Raw genomic sequence first — 19208 nt, 5'->3', positions numbered from 1 at the left:
AGGCGCCCACTGGGTCTCCGTTTCGTATAATAGCGAATGAGAAGATTTTATATTCTTTGAGGTAACAAGAATGAAAGAGTCTTGGCAAAGATGACCACTACAACGTTCCTCAGCTTACCATGCTTGAATATGTTCTTGAAATGGCAGATATAAATTTCCCGACATCGAATATATACGGTGTAAAACGAACTATTTTCAGACTTCTTCCTTCGGCGATGGTAGTGGTTGGCTTGACGATTCTGGTGCCGGCATTCTTGGGGAGTGGGCCCATGTGGAATGATGTGGCCGGAGGAATGTCCCGAAATTGCCGGAATTACTGGTGGCCCATTTTACTCTTCGCCAACAACTTTATCCCCTTCAAGGACTCGGTATCGTCTCGCGATTTAGCTGTTATTCTGTAGAAATAACATCATTGTCTTCTCTATACCAAATAGTGTTTGCCTCACACGTGGTACATTGCCGTCGATTTCCAATTACTATTTGTGGCTCTGTTTTTCCTCTTCATATTCTTCAAGTACGTATAGATTGCAGGGGCGTAGGAACGTTCTAGAATTTGGGGGGGGGGGGCAAAGAGAAACGTAAAGGGGTCTGGAGAATGGTTTTGAATTTCTAATGGAGTGTAGCTTCTCCGAATGCATGTGTACTTTAAACACTGACATTTAAACACAGTTGAGGTTCTATAAGCTTTATATGCTTTTAAAATGATAATTTGAGCCTTTTGAAGATTTCAACTGACCAAAATGTTGGAGGGGGCAATAACATTAGTTGCTCCCCCCAGTTCCTACGCCAATGATAGAGTGTTGAATGAGTGTGATATTCTTGAAGTACGCATTGTAAAAAGTGGATACAAAAAGTCTCGTTTTCGCTTGATTTCATTCCTTTGGCTATGCTTGTCATAAATAATAGCAGACAACGCATAATTTTCTTTATCCAATAAGAACTCGAACCGCTAAACCACGTGATTATTAAAGAAAAGTAGTACAGAGGGTCAACTTAGTCCCGGTGTAATAGACCTTTCTATAAATTCCTGGCTAAACAGGCCAAACACTTTCACTAAGACCACATAGCGCTACTTCAAAAGGACTTGCAAACTTATTTACTATTTGGTTTTAAAAATTCTGCTTATGCTCATTCCTATTTAATTGGTACCTTCTGAAGCGTCACCGACAAAGTCGATTTTCAAAATATAGCTAAGGTAGCCTACGTGAAGATAGTATATTTCAAAATATAGTAATTCCATAACTGAACTATTTACAAAATCAAGAGGTATAGTTAATTACCTATTTATAATGGTTTGTATAAAACTATAACGGTTAAATGAGTAGGATTTTTATCAAAAATACACTATTTATCTAGACAACTAGGTTTGCAGGTTTGACAGATAATCCTTTTATGAACCTCCCTGATTCATGAAAAATCGGGTCAAACCTTATGCCTCTCTATACACGAAAGTAAATAATCACTTAAGTAGTATTTTATAGAATGGTCTATTAATTATTATAGCGAAAATTGGGATGCTGTAACTGTTCAGCGTGAGTTTAATTAAGTTTTAGTTAATTTTGATACGAATTTGAAAATGTAAAATGCCGCGAAAGAAAACTGCGGCCCAGTTAGCAGTTGTATTAAAACCACAATCGACACCGTGTAAAAAGCCCAACTGAAATCAGTTCCGTCAAGCCTTGGCCCAATATTGTATTACGACATAAAATTGTTATTAATAAATACAAATTGAACTAATAATTATTTACATAATAAATAGAACTAAATTATTGAAATAACAATTCATTTTAGAAAGCAAATTTTAAAGATATCGCGAATTTTACGACGAAAATTCATTGAACTCTTTTTAACCCCTACATGTATAAGGCTGTATGTACCGGCGAAAGTCGGCTTCAATAGTATTCATCCGCCTATGAGGGGGGAGCCATAGAAATAACACGTTTCTTGGCCGACGGCGAGAGCGAGACTTTTTGTTTTTGTATTGTTGAATACATTTACTTGTACCAGAAGTTTATAATATATCTCGTACGAGATAAGTATCGATCTTTTTTTTAATAATTATAATCAGCTAGGCTAATCACCCAAGGTTCCACCTTAGGCCTAAGTCATCAAGCGACTTTTAAAGCCATTAATTCAGGTGGCTGTGTTACAATGCGTAGGAGCGTGGCGGCTAGCTATTCATGCCACGTGAGCCAACAGCTCCCTACACTACCGTTAGCCTCAACAAGATTTTATGGAAGGGAAAACCGAAGAGCTCGAGGGAAAACTCCTTAAAGGGAATATAACCTCTGGTATTTCTGTCGCCCTCCGAGGGTTCCAATATTGTCCGCTGCCTCCCATGGCTTTTCACACCGGCGGCGCTGATAATCGCTGATTGTGAACGGAATAAAGGAAATTGATGGGGTCTTCCATAAAGAACGCGTTGGAGGTTCTATTCCCTTTAAACCAGAAGGGAGAGAGCTTGCAAACTCAACGCGGAACGAGTTGTTCTAAGTTTTCACCCAATGAAATGAAATACGGTACTTCGCAGGCTCGTGGAACTATTCTATTTGGTGTTTAGACTGCATCTGGGCTTAAAATTTACCGCCCTTGTTAACCATGTGATATGTGTAAATTACACGGCGTAGGCATATGATGGAAACTCATTAAGAGATGTATTTTCCAGCAATACTTTTTAAGCAGTATAGTATTTGTACTTTCATCGTACGATATATAATAAGCGGGTTAAACGTTGGATTAAAAACGTGTTAATTAACTTTCTTAATCCAAGGTTAAGAATATGATCTGGGAATCTTGGAGATTAGGTTTACACTCCCACAAGTTTCTTGTGTAGAAGGTTAAACACTTCCTTGAAAACGTTCAACCTGTGTATTATATTACCGAACCCTACATTTCAATTGGTTTATTTGAACCCCAAAAATGACAGGAAACCAATCGTAGGGAATTTATTCAACGCAGTCGTCACCATCATAGGCATTGTATCCGCCGCATTGATGACCTACTACAAAGAGTATCCTCCAGGAACACTCGTAGCGGTGGCGGATAAAATGTATTAGCCTCCATTCATTTTCGTGGGTCTGTCGAATCTCTCTTATTTTGCGCTGTTTCCAGAGCGGTGGACGACATCACCAACCACACCTATTTCTTGCCGCATGTCCATCTGGGAGTCTACGCCGCCGGGTTGACACTGGGAGCTTACTTGGCGAGAAACAAGGACATTCACGTTTCAAAGGTTCGAATGATATTCTTTCAATTATCTTTTTTATAAGACAATAGGTATTTCTATAAGACACGGGAGGTCATGTGACAATGTTTGGTCTACGTCACTTAGCTGTAGTTCTTGAAGGTAGATAGCACCTAGGAGCAACAAACACAGCACCCCACGCAAGGAGAACGCAGCTAGCCTTTAAACATGCTAACGCAGTGTTGTGTACAAATTTCATTGGACGAGCCTTTACGCTGAACATTTTACGGAAAGGGGGAAGACAATTTCCGAATTTCCCCCTTCCGATGGCAGCAGGCGCTAAAGCGTCAAACCAATAAAAACTGTACACAAGAAAATGCACGTCTTTTGACGGGTTGCGTTTTCCTTGTGTGGGGTGCTGTGCAAGGCTGGACATAAGGATGTTTTTTTTAGTAGTCAGCCTCACTAGTGAGCCTCTTACGTTAATTTATTTTAATAGTCACTGACTAGTGTGGGTAAAAATTGGGGTATAAAAACAAGAAGGGCAGCCAACATTTTGCTTTACCCGTCAGTATTAAAATAGGAATTTATTTTCACTTGAGCTACGTGATGTGATTTTTTGAAATAAAATTAGATTTATGAATGATGAATTTATGATACGCCATATTCGCCATTATTTATGAATATTTGGGTTAATTTTTCACTAGCCAAAATGACTAGAGCACCCAGATTTCGATTAATTTTAGTAGTCAGAGCATTTATTTTAGTTGTCAAAATGCCGTGACTGGTGCCTTGTGTCCAGCCCTGGTGCTGTGTTTGTTGCTCCAAGATAGCACGCATTGGAGTCGCGAGACCTTTCGGAATTTGAAACCCGCGTGCAAAAAGCACGTCGTGTACGTGAAGCACCTAAATAACTGGCGCTCGTGACGCGGATAAAAACATTTTGTGCTTCTACTTTTATGGTTTTATTCTATAGAAACACCTATTGCTTTTTCCAGACCGCACAAGTAATTGGTTGGACCGGCGCTGTCCTCTGCAACGCGACCATTCTGTTCATCGTACGTAAATGGAACAGTGGCGTCAAAGCCACCACCGCGGAGTCAATCATGTACGCCGGTCTCCACCGCACAGGATGGGCAGTAGGCCTCACGTGGCTCACCCTCATGTGCGCCACTGGCCGCGGAGGTAATTGTACTTATTGTTAAAACCAGGAAACTATATTTGTATACACTTGGAATGTCTACGGATCCATTGCCATCGTGTTGGAATGTCTACGGATCCATTGCCATTGTGTTGGAATGTCTACGGATCCATTGCCATCGTGTTGGAATGTCTACGGATCCATTGCCATCGTGTTGGAATGTCTACGGATCCATTGCCATCGTGTTGGAATGTTTACGGATCCAATGCCATCGTGTTGGAATGTCTACGGATCCATTGCCATCGTGTTGGAATGTCTACGGATCCATTGCCATCGTGTTGGAATGTCTACGGATCCATTGCCATCGTGTTGGAATGTCTACGGATCCATTGCCATCGTGTTGGAATGTCTACGGATCCATTGCCATCGTGTTGGAATGTCTACGGATCCATTGCCATCGTGTTGGAATGTCTACGGATCCATTGCCATCGTGTTGGAATGTCTACGGATCCATTGCCATCGTGTTGGAATGTCTACGGATCCATTGCCATCGTGTTGGAATGTCTACGGATCCATTGCCATCGTGTTGGAATGTCTACGGATCCATTGCCATCGTGTTGGAATGTCTACGGATCCATTGCCATCGTGTTGGAATGTCTACGGATCCATTGCCATCGTGTTGGAATGTCTACGGATCCATTGCCATCGTGTTGGAATGTCTACGGATCCATTGCCATCGTGTTGGAATGTCTACGGATCCATTGCCATCGTGTTGGAATGTCTACGGATCCATTGCCATCGTGTTGGAATGTCTACGGATCCATTGCCATCGTGTTGAAATGTCTACGGATCCATTGCCATCGTGTTGAAATGTCTACGGATCCATTGCCATCGTGTTGGAATGTCTACGGATCCATTGCCATCGTGTTGCAATGTCTACGGATCCATTGCCATCGTGTTGGAATGTCTACGGATCCATTGCCATCGTGTTGGAATGTCTACGGATCCATTGCCATCGTGTTGGAATGTCTACGGATCCATTGCCATCGTGTTGGAATGTCTACAGATCCATTGCCATCGTGTTGGAATGTCTACGGATCCATTGCCATCGTGTTGAAATGTCTACGGATCCATTGCCATCGTGTTGGAATGTCTACGGATCCATTGCCATCGTGTGGGAATGTCTACGGATCCATTGCCATCGTATTGGAATGTCTACGTATTCATTGCCATCGTGTTGGAATGTCTACGGATCCATTGCCATCGTGTTGGAATGTCTACGGATCCATTGCCATCGTGTTGGAATGTCTACGGATCCATTGCCATCGTGTTGGAATGTCTACGGATCCATTGCCATCGTGTTGAAATGTCTACGGATCCATTGCCATCGTGTTGAAATGTCTACGGATCCATTGCCATCGTGTTGGAATGTCTACGGATCCATTGCCATCGTGTTGGAATGTCTACGGATCCATTGCCATCGTGTTGGAATGTCTACGTATCCATTGCCATCGTGTTGGAATGTCTACGGATCCATTGCCATCGTGTTGGAATGTCTACGGATCCATTGCCATCGTGTTGGAATGTCTACGTATCCATTGCCATCGTGTTGGAATGTCTACGGATCCATTGCCATCGTGTTGGAATGTCTACGGATCCATTGCCATCGTGTTGGAATGTCTACGTATCCATTGCCATCGTGTTGGAATGTCTACGGATCCATTGCCATCGTGTTGGAATGTCTACGGATCCATTGCCATCGTGTTGGAATGTCTACGGATCCATTGCCATCGTGTTGGAATGTCTACGGATCCATTGCCATCGTGTTGGAATGTCTACGGATCCATTGCCATCGTGTTGGAATGTCTACGGATCCATTGCCATCGTGTTGGAATGTCTACGTATCCATTGCCATCGTGTTGGAATGTCTACGGATCCATTGCCATCGTGTTGGAATGTCTACGGATCCATTGCCATCGTGTTGGAATGTCTACGGATCCATTGCCATCGTGTTGGAATGTCTACGGATCCATTGCCATCGTGTTGGAATGTCTACGTATCCATTGCCATCGTGTTGGAATGTCTACGGATCCATTGCCATCGTGTTGGAATGTCTACGGATCCATTGCCATCGTGTTGGAATGTCTACGTATCCATTGCCATCGTGTTGGAATGTCTACGGATCCATTGCCATCGTGTTGGAATGTCTACGGATCCATTGCCATCGTGTTGGAATGTCTACGTATCCATTGCCATCGTGTTGGAATGTCTACGGATCCATTGCCATCGTGTTGGAATGTCTACGGATCCATTGCCATCGTGTTGGAATGTCTACGGATCCATTGCCATCGTGTTGCGAACAGGGCCGGATTAACGCTATGGGGGGTCCTGTGCAAAGTAGAATTTTAGGGCCCCTAAAAAATTCAGACCTTACTTTTTGACTTGAAATAATAATATTAAACAAAAATGAAAAAACATTTATTTCGAAGATGGGGGCCCGTTTCACTCGGGGAACCTGTGCCATGGCACACTTGGCACATGCCTTAATACGGCCCTGGTTGCGAAAGGGGCTCGAGAAACGGCCGGGGCTTCAATGTCGTAACCATAGATATATGAAATAGTAAAGATCCACAATTCAACGAGGGACTGATAAGGAAGTGACAGCTAGCAGACAACGCGTATTTTCTAGATGCGCTACGTTATAGCGCCATCTTTCTACGAAAGGCAAATAAAAAGACGTGACTTCAATTCCATGTTACTATAGGGCTATCAACATTATTAGGCCTAATCTACAGCCTCGTACTGGACAAATAAGCCGGTCGGCGATCGCCGAGGGCCCCCGGATCAAGGGGGCCCCGAATTGCTTAGAATTATTTTTTCTAAATTAATGTGCACGTAGAATCTAGTACATTTTAAACGTTATTTGTTGTCCTATAAATAACAATTTAGATTTTTATTCAGTCTCTAGCCGAGGGCCCCCAAAGGTGCCAGTCCAGACCTGCTAATCTACCGCGTTATTTTTTCCACACACTAATTTTGAACTCCGATAAATGGCACTATTACGTAGCGCATCAAGAAAATATTTTCAAAATTCTAATTTTGGTCACCGATAGATGTCACTATTACGTAGCGCATCCAGAAAATATTTTCAAAATTCTAATTTTGGTCACCGATAGATGGCACTATTACGTAGCGCATCCAGAAAATATTTTCAAAATTCTAATTTTGGTCACCGATAGATGGCACTATTACGTAGCGCATCCATTAAATATTTTCAAAATTCTAATTTTGGTCACCGACAGATGGCACTATTACGTAGCGCATCCAGAAAATATTTTCAAAATTCTAATTTTGGTCACCGATAGATGGCACTATTACGTAGCGCATCCATTAAATATTTTCAAAATTCTAATTTTGGTCACCGACAGATGGCACTATTACGTAGCGCATCCAGAAAATATTTTCAAAATTCTAATTTTCGTCACCGATTGATGGCACTATCAGGTAGCGCATCCAGAAAATATTTTCAAAATTCTAATTTTGGTCACCGACAGATGGCACTATTACGTAGCGCATCCAGAAAATATTTTCAAAATGCTAATTTTGGTCACCGACAGATGGCACTATCACGTAGCGCATCCAGAAAATATTTTCAAAATTCTAATTTTGGTCACCGATAGATGGCACTATTACGTAGCGCATCAAGGAAATATTTTCAAAATTCTAATTTTCGTCACCGATTGATGGCACTATCACGTAGCGCATCCAGAAAATATTTTCAAAATTCTAATTTTGGTCACCGACAGATGGCACTATTACGTAGCGCATCCAGAAAATATTTTCAAAATTCTAATTTTCGTCACCGATTGATGGCACTATCACGTAGCGCATCCAGAAAATATTTTCAAAATTCTAATTTTGGTCACCGACAGATGGCACTATTACGTAGCGCATCCAGAAAATATTTTCAAAATTCTAATTTTGGTCACCGACAGATGGCACTATCACGTAGCGCATCCAGAAAATATTTTCAAAATTCTAATTTTGGTCACCGATAGATGGCACTATTACGTAGCGCATCAAGAAAATATTTTCAAAATTCTAATTTTGGTCACCGATTGATGGCACTATCACGTAGCGCATCCAGAAAATATTTTACAAATACTAATTTTGGTCACCGATAGAGGGCCCTATTACGTAGCGCATCCAGGAAATATGGGTCTTCTGCTAGCTGTCTCTTCCGTTGTTCTTCCGACGGGCCCGTATGCAGCGTAAGGTATCTATGCTATTTTATGTATCTATGGACGTAACTTGTTTTTCAAATTGATTGGCTTGCTGCCGTCACTCGCAAAATAGACTTACCTGAACATGAATTTACGATACCCCGATTGGTTCTCACACTGAAAATCTTGGAGAATTCGTCATGTTATTCCGGAAACTTATCTATTTCAGCGTAGAAACTTGTATTTAGATGGTTGAAAAATGTGAACTTCTAATCGAGACAAGGCGTAATGTCGAATCTTCGCTGTAAACCACGCCCGTTTCCATGAGAATCATCAAGGCCACCATAGTCTTCCTTAGACATTCCTAGTGTACACGTATATAATTTCCAGATAAAACCAAACCCCAATACAAATACTGACACGCTTACAATTCAAAGGGTACATCACTTACTTTTTGTCATGGAGAGGTTATTCGGTACTAAATAGACTGACTTACCTAGTGTACCTGGTCCACATCACTGTCTACTCCTACTTCCTGGGGAACTTGCGGGGAAATATGGATGTAACACACGTCGTTGGAGTGAGTGTTTTCCGTTTCTGGAAATTCCTTCCAACATCAATATTTTAACTCAAAAGTTTCTTTTCATTAGACATGGGCATTCCTGGGAAACTTGATGGTCAGTTTCTTAGTGGCCTTCGTCCTTCGCTTACTGTTCGAGGCGCCCGTCTTGGAACTGGAGAACCTGTTCTTCAGGCTAATCTTGGGGGTTGAAGGGGACACCACGAAACAGAAAGTCGTCGCGGAAACCAAGTCTCACGATTCCGACTTTTACCGAGTCGAGATTGACCAGAAGGCCTCCTAATATTTTAGACCTGAAGAAATAACTAGGGGGTGTGCAAAATATTTGGTTAGACCAAATAATTCGATCGAATACCAAATCGAATACCAAATCGAATATTCGATTCGTCAAATCGCATAGCGCTTGGAAAAGTTCGCGAATATTCGTTTTTCTTGATCAAATAGTCAAATATTCGAAAAGATAAAAAAAAAGTATTTGGTATTTTCAAATAGTTTGCAAACTGGTCGAATAACCGCGGGCCTTTTTCTAATTTGTTGAGTTTCAAGGCCATCAGAGGAGAACGCTGGGGTAGTTAAACTTTAAAAATGTGTATTTTAAATATTGTTGGTAAAAGTTTTATTTGAAAAAGTTTAGTTTTATAGTTTAAATTTATTAAATAACATAAAATATATATTATACATTTGGTTTAGTATTTTACTATTGCAAGTAAAATGAACAGTGATTTCAGTTACAAATATGCAAAATATTTGGTTATTTCAAAACCAAATACGTCGAATTATTTGGTATTCGAAATACTATTTGGTATTTGATCAGTTAACTGGCTTAAAATTTTGCTCTAAAAATATTCGACCAAATTATTTGACGTTATAAATATTCGATTTGATATTTGACGTGCCTTGAAAAAATATTTGATATTCGATTCGATCCCCAAAAAATGGTAATTGCACACCTCTAGAAATAACTTGTGAAATCATATGAAACGTGATCATCCGGGTGATCAATTCCCTCAACGGACCATTCAATTTATCTAGTCCACAAATATAATTACGAATTTTGTCACCTTTCAAAATGTAATTCAGAAACTTTTCGTGATTTTAAATGTTATTTCTTTTGACTAGAAAATTTAAGAACATACGCTTTCTCGCGTTATAAGTATTATCATAAGTCTAACATAAGGTCCCCATAAGCAAAGGCTTAGGCCAAATTTTTGACGATCACATACCCGTTATTAAGAGGTAGGTATTCAAAATCTGCACCTCCTAGTGGTTATGAATTTCGCGCGTTGCATGATGAATGCGCAGAAGGCGTGCGTACCCTTAGCACCGTAGCCAAGGCTTATCCGCAATTTTATCACTTTAAAACTTAAAATTAAGACTTATCGTTGCAAACTGATTCATCAGAACCTAAAACTGGCATTTAGAAATAAGAGTAGTTGTTTCTGAAGGTATTTATTTTTCAAATTTGAGATTTAGACGCGTTTTGTGTGGCATTTATCAACCCGAGCGTGGCTGCTCTACCAAGTAAGAGAATATTTTAGATGTAACAATTTTGAAAACGAAGATGGCGCTACTGCCCTATCGTCGTACGTTAATTTTCTTATCTCCATGACAACGCTGTTAACATGGGCCCCTATGGTAGACCTTTGCTTATGGGGACCTTATGATAGGCTTATGGTATTAGTTGTCCACCGGAATTCTTTATGAATTTCATCATTTTCTTTGAATTATCAAACTTTTTATCGTCTTTTAATTTTTTGTGTGTCTCTTATTTTCACGCTATTAAAGGTTATTAATTGAAAAATACCTCAGTAGAAAATTTCAATAAAAGTTTGTTTTACACGAAGTAGATAATAAGTGGACTGGAAATTAAGTTAAAACGCGTATATATTCTTTGTACTTTTGAATCCTTATATTCAATCAGGAAGAAAATTAAAAGGTTAAAGGTTAACCAGCTCTTAGACGTGGTTCATATACAAAATGTTGATGACTCGTATTTCTCAGACTCTGTAAGTTACACAATTCATGGCACATTCTTCGATCAATGTTACCTTTTCATCATACCTAGGAGCAACAAACACAGCACTGCCCACACAAGGAGAACGCAACCCGTCAAAAGTCGTGCATTTTCTTTCGTACAATTTTCATTGGCTAGACGCTTTAGCGCCTGCTGCCGTCGGAAATGGAAAATTCGGAAATTGTCTTCCCCCCCGCCCGTAAAACGTTCAGTGTAAAGGCTCGTCCAATGAAATTTGTACACAACACTCCGTTAGCTTGTTTAAAGGCTAGCTGCGTTCTCCTTGTGTTTGTTGCTCCTAGATCATACTTATGAGTATTTAGGTCTTTAGGAAAGACCCCCGGTAATAAATACACTAGCCCAAGATAAAGTGAAAAATTAAACAATGAATCCTAGTCTTGAATTGCGCGGGCCTATAGCTTAATAGACAGGTTAAGAAAACCTTCTTGAAAACGTTAGCGGGGAACTTGTAGCTGAGTGTAATCTTGTAGAAAATAAAGCTACGTCTACTCTCCTACCAGTGGCGGCCCCAGGAATGTTTTTGAGGGTAGGCGAGCCCCAGAAAAGAGGCCCCCTAACAAAATGTGATATTATAATTTTTTTTTCAAAAGACGTTTATTGCACATACACAATTAAAAAACTGTACATTGAAAATTTTAAAAATCTATAATGAAAGACATTTGGCTATTGCTCCTTGAGTATTAATTTTTTAAATTTATTTATAAGTTATAGAATGAATTATATTCTTCTATTTCCTCTTTTACCAAATTCATCTACTACAAGCTTAGGACAAAAGTTAGTAATATGTAAACTCAAAATTCGATATAATTTTGTCGTCTCGTTCTCTGTGGTACTAGAAGGGCATGTAAGAGTTCACAAATAAAATAATTTATAACAAAAGAATCGGCGAAAATTTCCACTAACCTTGGGCGAAGCCAAGATTTTTAAAATAACTTTACCACCTGGCACCCGAGCTACGCACGATTTACCATTTTTCCATATAGAGAAAAAGGTAAAATCGTAAGAAACATCAAGTAAAGAAAATATATCGATGTGATTCCATATCAGGTTTTAAGTAGTCCTATGACGCGTATCACTATAAAAAAAATTCATAACTTTACCACCTTTACCACCCGAGATACATGCGATTTAGCATTATTTATTCGTAAAGTTGCGGAGAAACGGTGCAACATAGAATGTATTATTTCAAAAACACCTACAAAGGAAGATGCGCGCGCCCTCGGCAACAAGCGGGTTTTTTGCTTATAAACTTTTATCCAGTAGGTTTTTTGAAAAATAAAAATTAGGTAGTAGAGAGTATAGATCAAGGCACGTGTATACCAATTTTAAGGGCTGTATACCAATTCCGAACTATTTAGCACCAAGCGCTCTCACTAATGGGAAAAATTTATTTTTAGAAACAAAATTTTAAAAAGTTGCTTCAAATTTAAACCTTTTAAAATGTTTTAGCTGTTGTAGAATTTTCGTTCCTTTTTGGGGCCCTTACTAGAACAATTTGGGGCCCCTTTTAGGATAATTTTTGGGCAGAACCATATTTGCAGAATTTATTTTGTGTAAATGCGCCTCTCGCGGTTTTTATGCAAAATCCATGCATAATTCATTCTTTAGTCGCGAAAATCGCTGAGGAAAGTGAAGTTTCTTTATGCAAAAGAAATGTAATAAAACAAAGATAAATATATAGCGGCAGAGATTTACCGCTTCCAAGGCCTAATGTTTCAACCTCCATAATTAAAAATACTCAATTGGCAAATAATTTTTTTCCAAAACATTGTTAGATCGAAAATATCAACGTCCAACTCTCGGAAACTAACTCAGTTATTTTCTCCGTAATAAATGAATTAAGCTAAGCCTAAAATCCTGGGTTCGTTGGTCGTGAGCTAAGAAAATCGAAAAATTCGCGAATGAGAACGAAATTGCGCCACGTGGTTACACCCAGGAGAATACGTTTTCGCGCGATATAAAATTCTCCTTGGGAAACCAACGTACGACTTGTAGAAGAAAACATAGTTCCAAACCAAGCGCCCCCCTACATGCAGGGCCGTCTTAAGGCATGGTCTAAATGGGCTACAGCCCAGGGCCCCCAGCAACTTTTGGGCCCCCGGAAAGGCCAGCCATACTCTAGGGAAAAGGGTTTAGTTGGTTAAATATTATTTATTTATGCTCATTTCATATTATGTATCTTTTAGTTACGTCTAAAGTAATTTGACTTATCGCCACATCGCGTATCATACGATACCAACAATTTCTAAAACCTAACAGCGAGTCACTGTCAGTAAAAATCTTATTTTCAGTAGGCCTATTTTCTACTTCTGAAATTAAAAGTGTTGGTTTGATTATAATGTAGTTGAATTTAGACAACGGATATACAAAGGCTGACCGTTGGGGATCAAAAAGGTCTAAAGAAATAATTTAGCCCAGGGCCCAAAAAGGTCTTAAGACGGGCCTGCCTACATGGCCACTTGTGTTGCCCTTTAACCTAACTAATAACCTGGCTTCAAACATTCAAATTACAAAATTATGAGTAAAAACTTTGATTTTTCTAACTCTAGAGTCTTGTAGACGTTTATAAACGGTAACTTCATATTGCTATAATAACGCTGTTAACATTAGCTTGAAGACTCTGTGAATGTTTAGTAGCGTTTATTGCCACCAGATGGGGTAAGGTTCGCCTTGTATCGCAATGAGTAAGTGAATAAATAGTCTCCAACCAGAGCCGAGTAAGAGCCTAAGCGCTTTGAAAAATCATATTTATTTCCTTCATATCAAGGCCGCTTGGTAAGCAAATTCACATATAACAGTTGATAGGTGCTTAGAAATGTTGGAACTGTAATAAATAATATTAAAACAGAACATACAGGCGTTACAAGTATCGAAAAATAGAGCTAAACTGTGACTTAAAACGCCAAAATCCCGTTTTTAGAAAACACAAATGGAAAAACAAATGCTCTAAGGGAAATAAATAAAAGTATACACAGTTTGCACTTATGGTCTCTATGGAAACCAGGAGGGCAGATCAAAACTACTATATAGGTAGCCATTTTGTTGGTAATCTCATCGAAGCGACAAAACGGACGAAAATTATATTTATGCTTTGGCATTTTTTAAATTAATATCGTTATGGGCTCTAAATACCACATTAGCTTTTACATTCGGGTTATTTAAATAAAATAGCAAATTACGACAAGAATATCTACGCAGTGGCGTAGCTGATGGGGGGGGGGGGCTGCTCGCCATAAAAAAATGGAAAATCGGGGGCCCCGTTCATATTTTTTCGGGGGGGGGGGCTCTGAGTTCTCAGCTTCGCCACTGTATCTACGAAAAGAAGTTGGCAAAGTTTATCAAAATAGGCCTTGAAAGTTATCCCTTTACAATTACTTTCGGTATCGAATAAAATGACTGTCGATGGGCTAACCATTTCCTTAAATTCTGTAGTAGTGTTAAATCTGTAATCGATTACGTAATCACTTTAGTTAACAATTTTTAACAAGGCAGTTAATCATTTTTACCGTGAAACTAAATCCTTAATAATTTGGAAATTATTAAAATCCGTAAACAAACGATTGAAACTGTTGCACAATTTACTAAGAAATCTACACTAGCAAAATGGGGGCATTGTACGGTTCAATCCTGCTCAAATTACAAATTTATTCTTGTTGCATATATCTAAACTTGGAACTGCGTCATTGGTGACGTAGGGATGCCAACTGTATTATATTTCCAAATTTGTTGTAGATTTATAAACTTAAAATTAAATATTTGATTTAGGGATGAAGATTCCCTATAAGTGGGTTTGATAAGAGTACCCACTTCGGAATATTCTCAACAAAATCATCAGCAAAAATAATTTATTTAATTTTGATAAGTTTATTTTCTTCAGTATATATTTCGTATTAAAAGATCATTTGGTTCCATTTTTAGAAAACAAAACCGGTGTTTCATGGATATTTAATCCATTAAGCTTTCAGGAGCGTAGTTTTTCTGGTTATAATGCATAATTTAAAATATTAATAGCTAGATATTTTGAAAAGTTACTTTTCATATAATGTTTATAGGGGTATGGTATTATTTGTACCAATTTAAAATGAAATCCGGCAAACCACGGTCCAAGGTAAAACAGTTTACTTATTTTACGTGGAAGGATTACAATAACACGCTGTTTATTTTCGCATGTTGTAGTTTAAAATCTTGGCCTTCCATGGATAGTAATGTTTATTAAAATATGATTTCATTACGTACACTGTTAAAAATAAAGGTTTTAATTTAGACCTCTAAAGTGGTTAAAACTTTTTCCAATATTTAAGACCATTCAGGGTTTTATTATAAAACATATTTAAACCTTCTGATCCCCAAATTCAGTCCTTTCGTGGAGTGTTTAAGTACTTATTTTACTCTCTTTTATCCATTTTACTTCATAAACAGTAAGAAGTTAATCCTTTTTAACTTCATTTTCAGTCCTTTATAGGCCCTTATTTTTTATTATTATTCAATATATTAACCATTAACATAGCCAGATTAGGCTGGTTTTGGCTCGGGGGAAATAGCCGAATGAGCGTCCCTGAAGTCGTTGAACAAAGGGAGTTGATCACGTACAGTATCATTTAATACTTTCAGTTTTTGATATACGCATAGCAAAAATTCCTCAATGCCGATATTTGGGTTATCATAGTTTGACGCCTTAATCAATATCGCCTATATTTAAAATCTGTTATCAAATTTTTAAAGACTTAACCTTAGTTAAATATTCCTGGTGATTGGAATTTCTTTGCATTAAGTTATATTAAAGAAAATATTTAAAAAAATAAATAACGTAGTATTCAAATACTAGTCTCGAAATTGGTCCATATCATTTTTTTCTCCGTTTAAGGGAATTAAAGGGAATATAACCTGCAAAGCAATCTTTATGGAAGATCCCTTCAATTTTTAAAATTTACCTGTACATGGCGCCAAACATTTTTAAAGCCAAGGGCTAGAGCGGCGAAAGCTGCAAACGTTGGTGTTCCACACCAAATACCTGAGGTTATATTCCCTTTAAATGGGTATTCAAAAGTACTAAATGTTAGAACATAACTTTTTATACCTTTACCACCAGGACTGGAAAAGGTTTATTCTTAGGGCTCGTTCCCTTTCAATACCCCAAAGGGTATTGTATTCAACATGAAAGAGTAAAATGGATCTAAAATAACTGATTAGACCCTTTTTACACACAATCCTAATGATTTGTGTGTATTAGTCTCACGTACAGTGTAGCCGATGCCGATGCCGATGCCGATGACGCCGTGTCGCGCATACCTCTTCAACGGTTAGGGCTAGAAGAGTCAATGATATTTCGTTCGAATGTACATGCATCGCCATTGATAGCCTTTCATAAAGATTTGAAATATAAGCCCAAGAAGTTGGGCATTTGCCCAATTTACCGTTTTCGGTAGTTTGGCTTTTTGTGGTTGATATTTTGTTAAAAATTAAGTCCGGTAACGTTAAAAAAAATATTATTGGATAGGTTAGGAATCATCTGAACTACAACTTCGGTTATATCAGTAAATATTAAATTTAAGTATAGTTTTCGGGGTTATTTACGGGACCCCAATGTTCGTGGTTTTATATTTCCGCCTGAAAGTCGGCATAACGTTCCTTAATTTAAGTCCGATTTTCATGAAAGTTATATTTTTGAATAGCTGTGGTTTACATATAACCAAGAGTTGCAAATACGTTCCTTAATTTTAATTTTAAGTAAGGTTGGGCAGCGTATACGGAGCCCCGCAATTTCCAACATTGTAAATCCGCGTGTTTATAGAGGTCTACGCGCCAGTTTCCTTCTGGCGTTTTTCAAGGCCGTTCAGAGTGCGCCGAGCTTTCAACGTATGACCAGAAGTAACAATTAAGTATGACACTGATCGACCTAGTCTTCGGCGTATGACCAGAAGTAATAAGTGTGATCAGAAGTAACAAATAAGTATGAAATGGATTGAACTAGTCTTGGGTATTAGCCTAGCTGATTATTATTATTATTATTAACCAGAAGAAATAAGTGTGACACTCAACGGCTGACTAGTAGTAACAAATAGGTGTGATCAGAAGTAAAAATAAGAGTGACACTGATTGAAGGAATCTTCGATGCTTTCAAAGTATGACTAGAAGTAACAAATAAGTGTAAATATACACTGTTAAAAAATTCGTTCAGAAGACGTTCAACTTAGAACAGTCTGTTCAAAAATGAACGATAGCGTTCTAAAGGTATGTAACAGAGAACGGTGTGTTCAAGATATTATATTTCGTTCAAATAAGAACGAATGCTCTTTCGCCCTCTGGAGGAAGGCTTGTAAACTACACAATAGAATAGATTCGTTCCAATAGCTAGGAGATCGTTCCCCTTAGAACAGGTTTTACACACAATCCTATATGGATTTCTTTGCATTGTCTTCATGTATTTGTACTAACATATAAGAGTGACACTTTCAACGTATGACCAAGAGTAACAAATAAGTGTGACACTATTTTGCGGAAAACGTCGTAAGGCCAAAAGTAACAAATAAGTGTGACACTATTTTGCGGAAAACTTCGTATAGCCAAAAGTAACAAACAAGTATATAACATCCATATAGTAATAAATGAGTGGTTTAGAGTGCGCTTTGTTATAGGTAGTTTTTCGTACATTATTATGTTGTTTTAAGTTAGTGTACTAGTTGATTAAACTATTACTCGTAGTTATTTATTTACAGGGTGAGTAAGAAAATGTTGTAATGAAGTGGTTTTTGTAGTTGTATGTACAGTGTGTTTGGAAATTTACCGAAGATTCAATTTCATTGTTGGAGCGTAGCTCCTTCACTAGCGACTCAAATGGCGTTCGGTCTGTAACGCTGTTTCTCAGAAACTACCCCACCTATTGAAAAGAAACTTCACACAAATAACGATATAAATAACCTCCGTGTCCTAACGAAGTGGAAAACGAAAAAGGGTTGTGAAAGGTCCGAATTTATAGGACACGCACCGTTTTTTTTAAGTATATTTTTATTTGATTGGCAAGGTAGACGAAATTCGTTCGGAAATGTAATTGCCCAAGTTCCAGAATTAAAATTTACAGAAAATATTTCGTAATATACTGCAAGCATAGAAATAAATTCTAACATCGTTTGTTACCAGTTCTCGGCCTTTAGGCTGAGAATAGAATGTAATATCTATTGCGCTATGAAAAAGGTTATATTTATATATTTTACGCATATCACTTACGTGGTAGATATTTTAAGCTTAATTAGATGGTTGTAGTTGAGGAAACTTGAGGGTGGAACTAAATTCAAATAATCTAGTTTTAGGCCTGGTTTTCCTATTCGGTGGGCAATGGGTTACGTTAGGTTATTTTTATTAATTTAGAATGATGAACGGCCGGCAGGAGACATGAGCTATAATTTAGAAAGCAATAACGATAAAGCGTTCCAAGTCGAACGAGAAAATGATCCACGGCGAATGACAAATCGTTCTACCGGGAACGGCAAAGCGTTCCGCGGCGAACGAGAAAATGATCCACGGCGAACGACAAAGTGTTCCACCGCGAAGGAGAAAACGTTCTAATTTGAACAAAGAAGGTTTGTTCAATATAGAACATCTACGTTCAATATTGAACCATCAACCATCGTTCTTTATCGAACGAATATTTTATGTTCATATTAGAACAAAATGGCGTTCTGTTACAGGGACAACCTTCTGAACGGCGATTTGTTCAAATAAGAACAATTTTTTTTAACAGTGTAATATAATATAATATAATATGTGTGACCGTGGATATATTTTGGTTGTGATACCGGCGTTGCAGGTTGCTGTGAATAGCTCAAACAAACTTAACACATTAGAAGGATTGTGTGTATTCTGACCGTCGTACGTCTTGTTAGTAACAAAATGGTTTGAAATAAATTAAAAGTCCAATTTTGGTCGTTTTATAAACCTTTATTTTTAACAGTGTAGCTTAATAATTATTACTAAACAAAATGATTAGTTTCACGTAGCTTTATCTCAAAAACCAAAGTTTTTAAATGTTTAACCCAGTTTGTACTAAA

The 19208-nt window shown here is 38.2% G+C and overlaps 1 protein-coding gene across 1 annotated transcript in view; it reads left to right on the top strand.

Annotated features, from left to right (window-relative positions):
- Window positions 1-9411, top strand: part of LOC149943936 (nose resistant to fluoxetine protein 6-like) — a 31566-nt gene extending 22155 nt beyond the window's left edge. The window contains exons 9-15 of the mRNA XM_090176248.1: window positions 200-368; window positions 435-514; window positions 2927-3049; window positions 3112-3232; window positions 4183-4369; window positions 8986-9128; window positions 9199-9411. Of these exons, the coding sequence (XP_090032374.1) occupies window positions 200-368; window positions 435-514; window positions 2927-3049; window positions 3112-3232; window positions 4183-4369; window positions 8986-9128; window positions 9199-9411 (1036 nt within the window). The remainder of the gene's footprint in view (window positions 1-199; window positions 369-434; window positions 515-2926; window positions 3050-3111; window positions 3233-4182; window positions 4370-8985; window positions 9129-9198) is intronic.
- Window positions 9412-19208: the final 9797 nt, after the last annotated feature.

This window comes from Leiobunum rupestre, chromosome 5 (genome assembly GCF_980474605.1).
Source record: "Leiobunum rupestre chromosome 5, qqLeiRupe1.1.hap1, whole genome shotgun sequence".
Taxonomy (NCBI): Eukaryota; Metazoa; Arthropoda; class Arachnida; order Opiliones; family Sclerosomatidae; genus Leiobunum; species Leiobunum rupestre.
The sequence above is the reverse complement of the archived record's forward strand: the minus strand, read 5'-3'. Positions and strand labels throughout refer to the sequence as shown.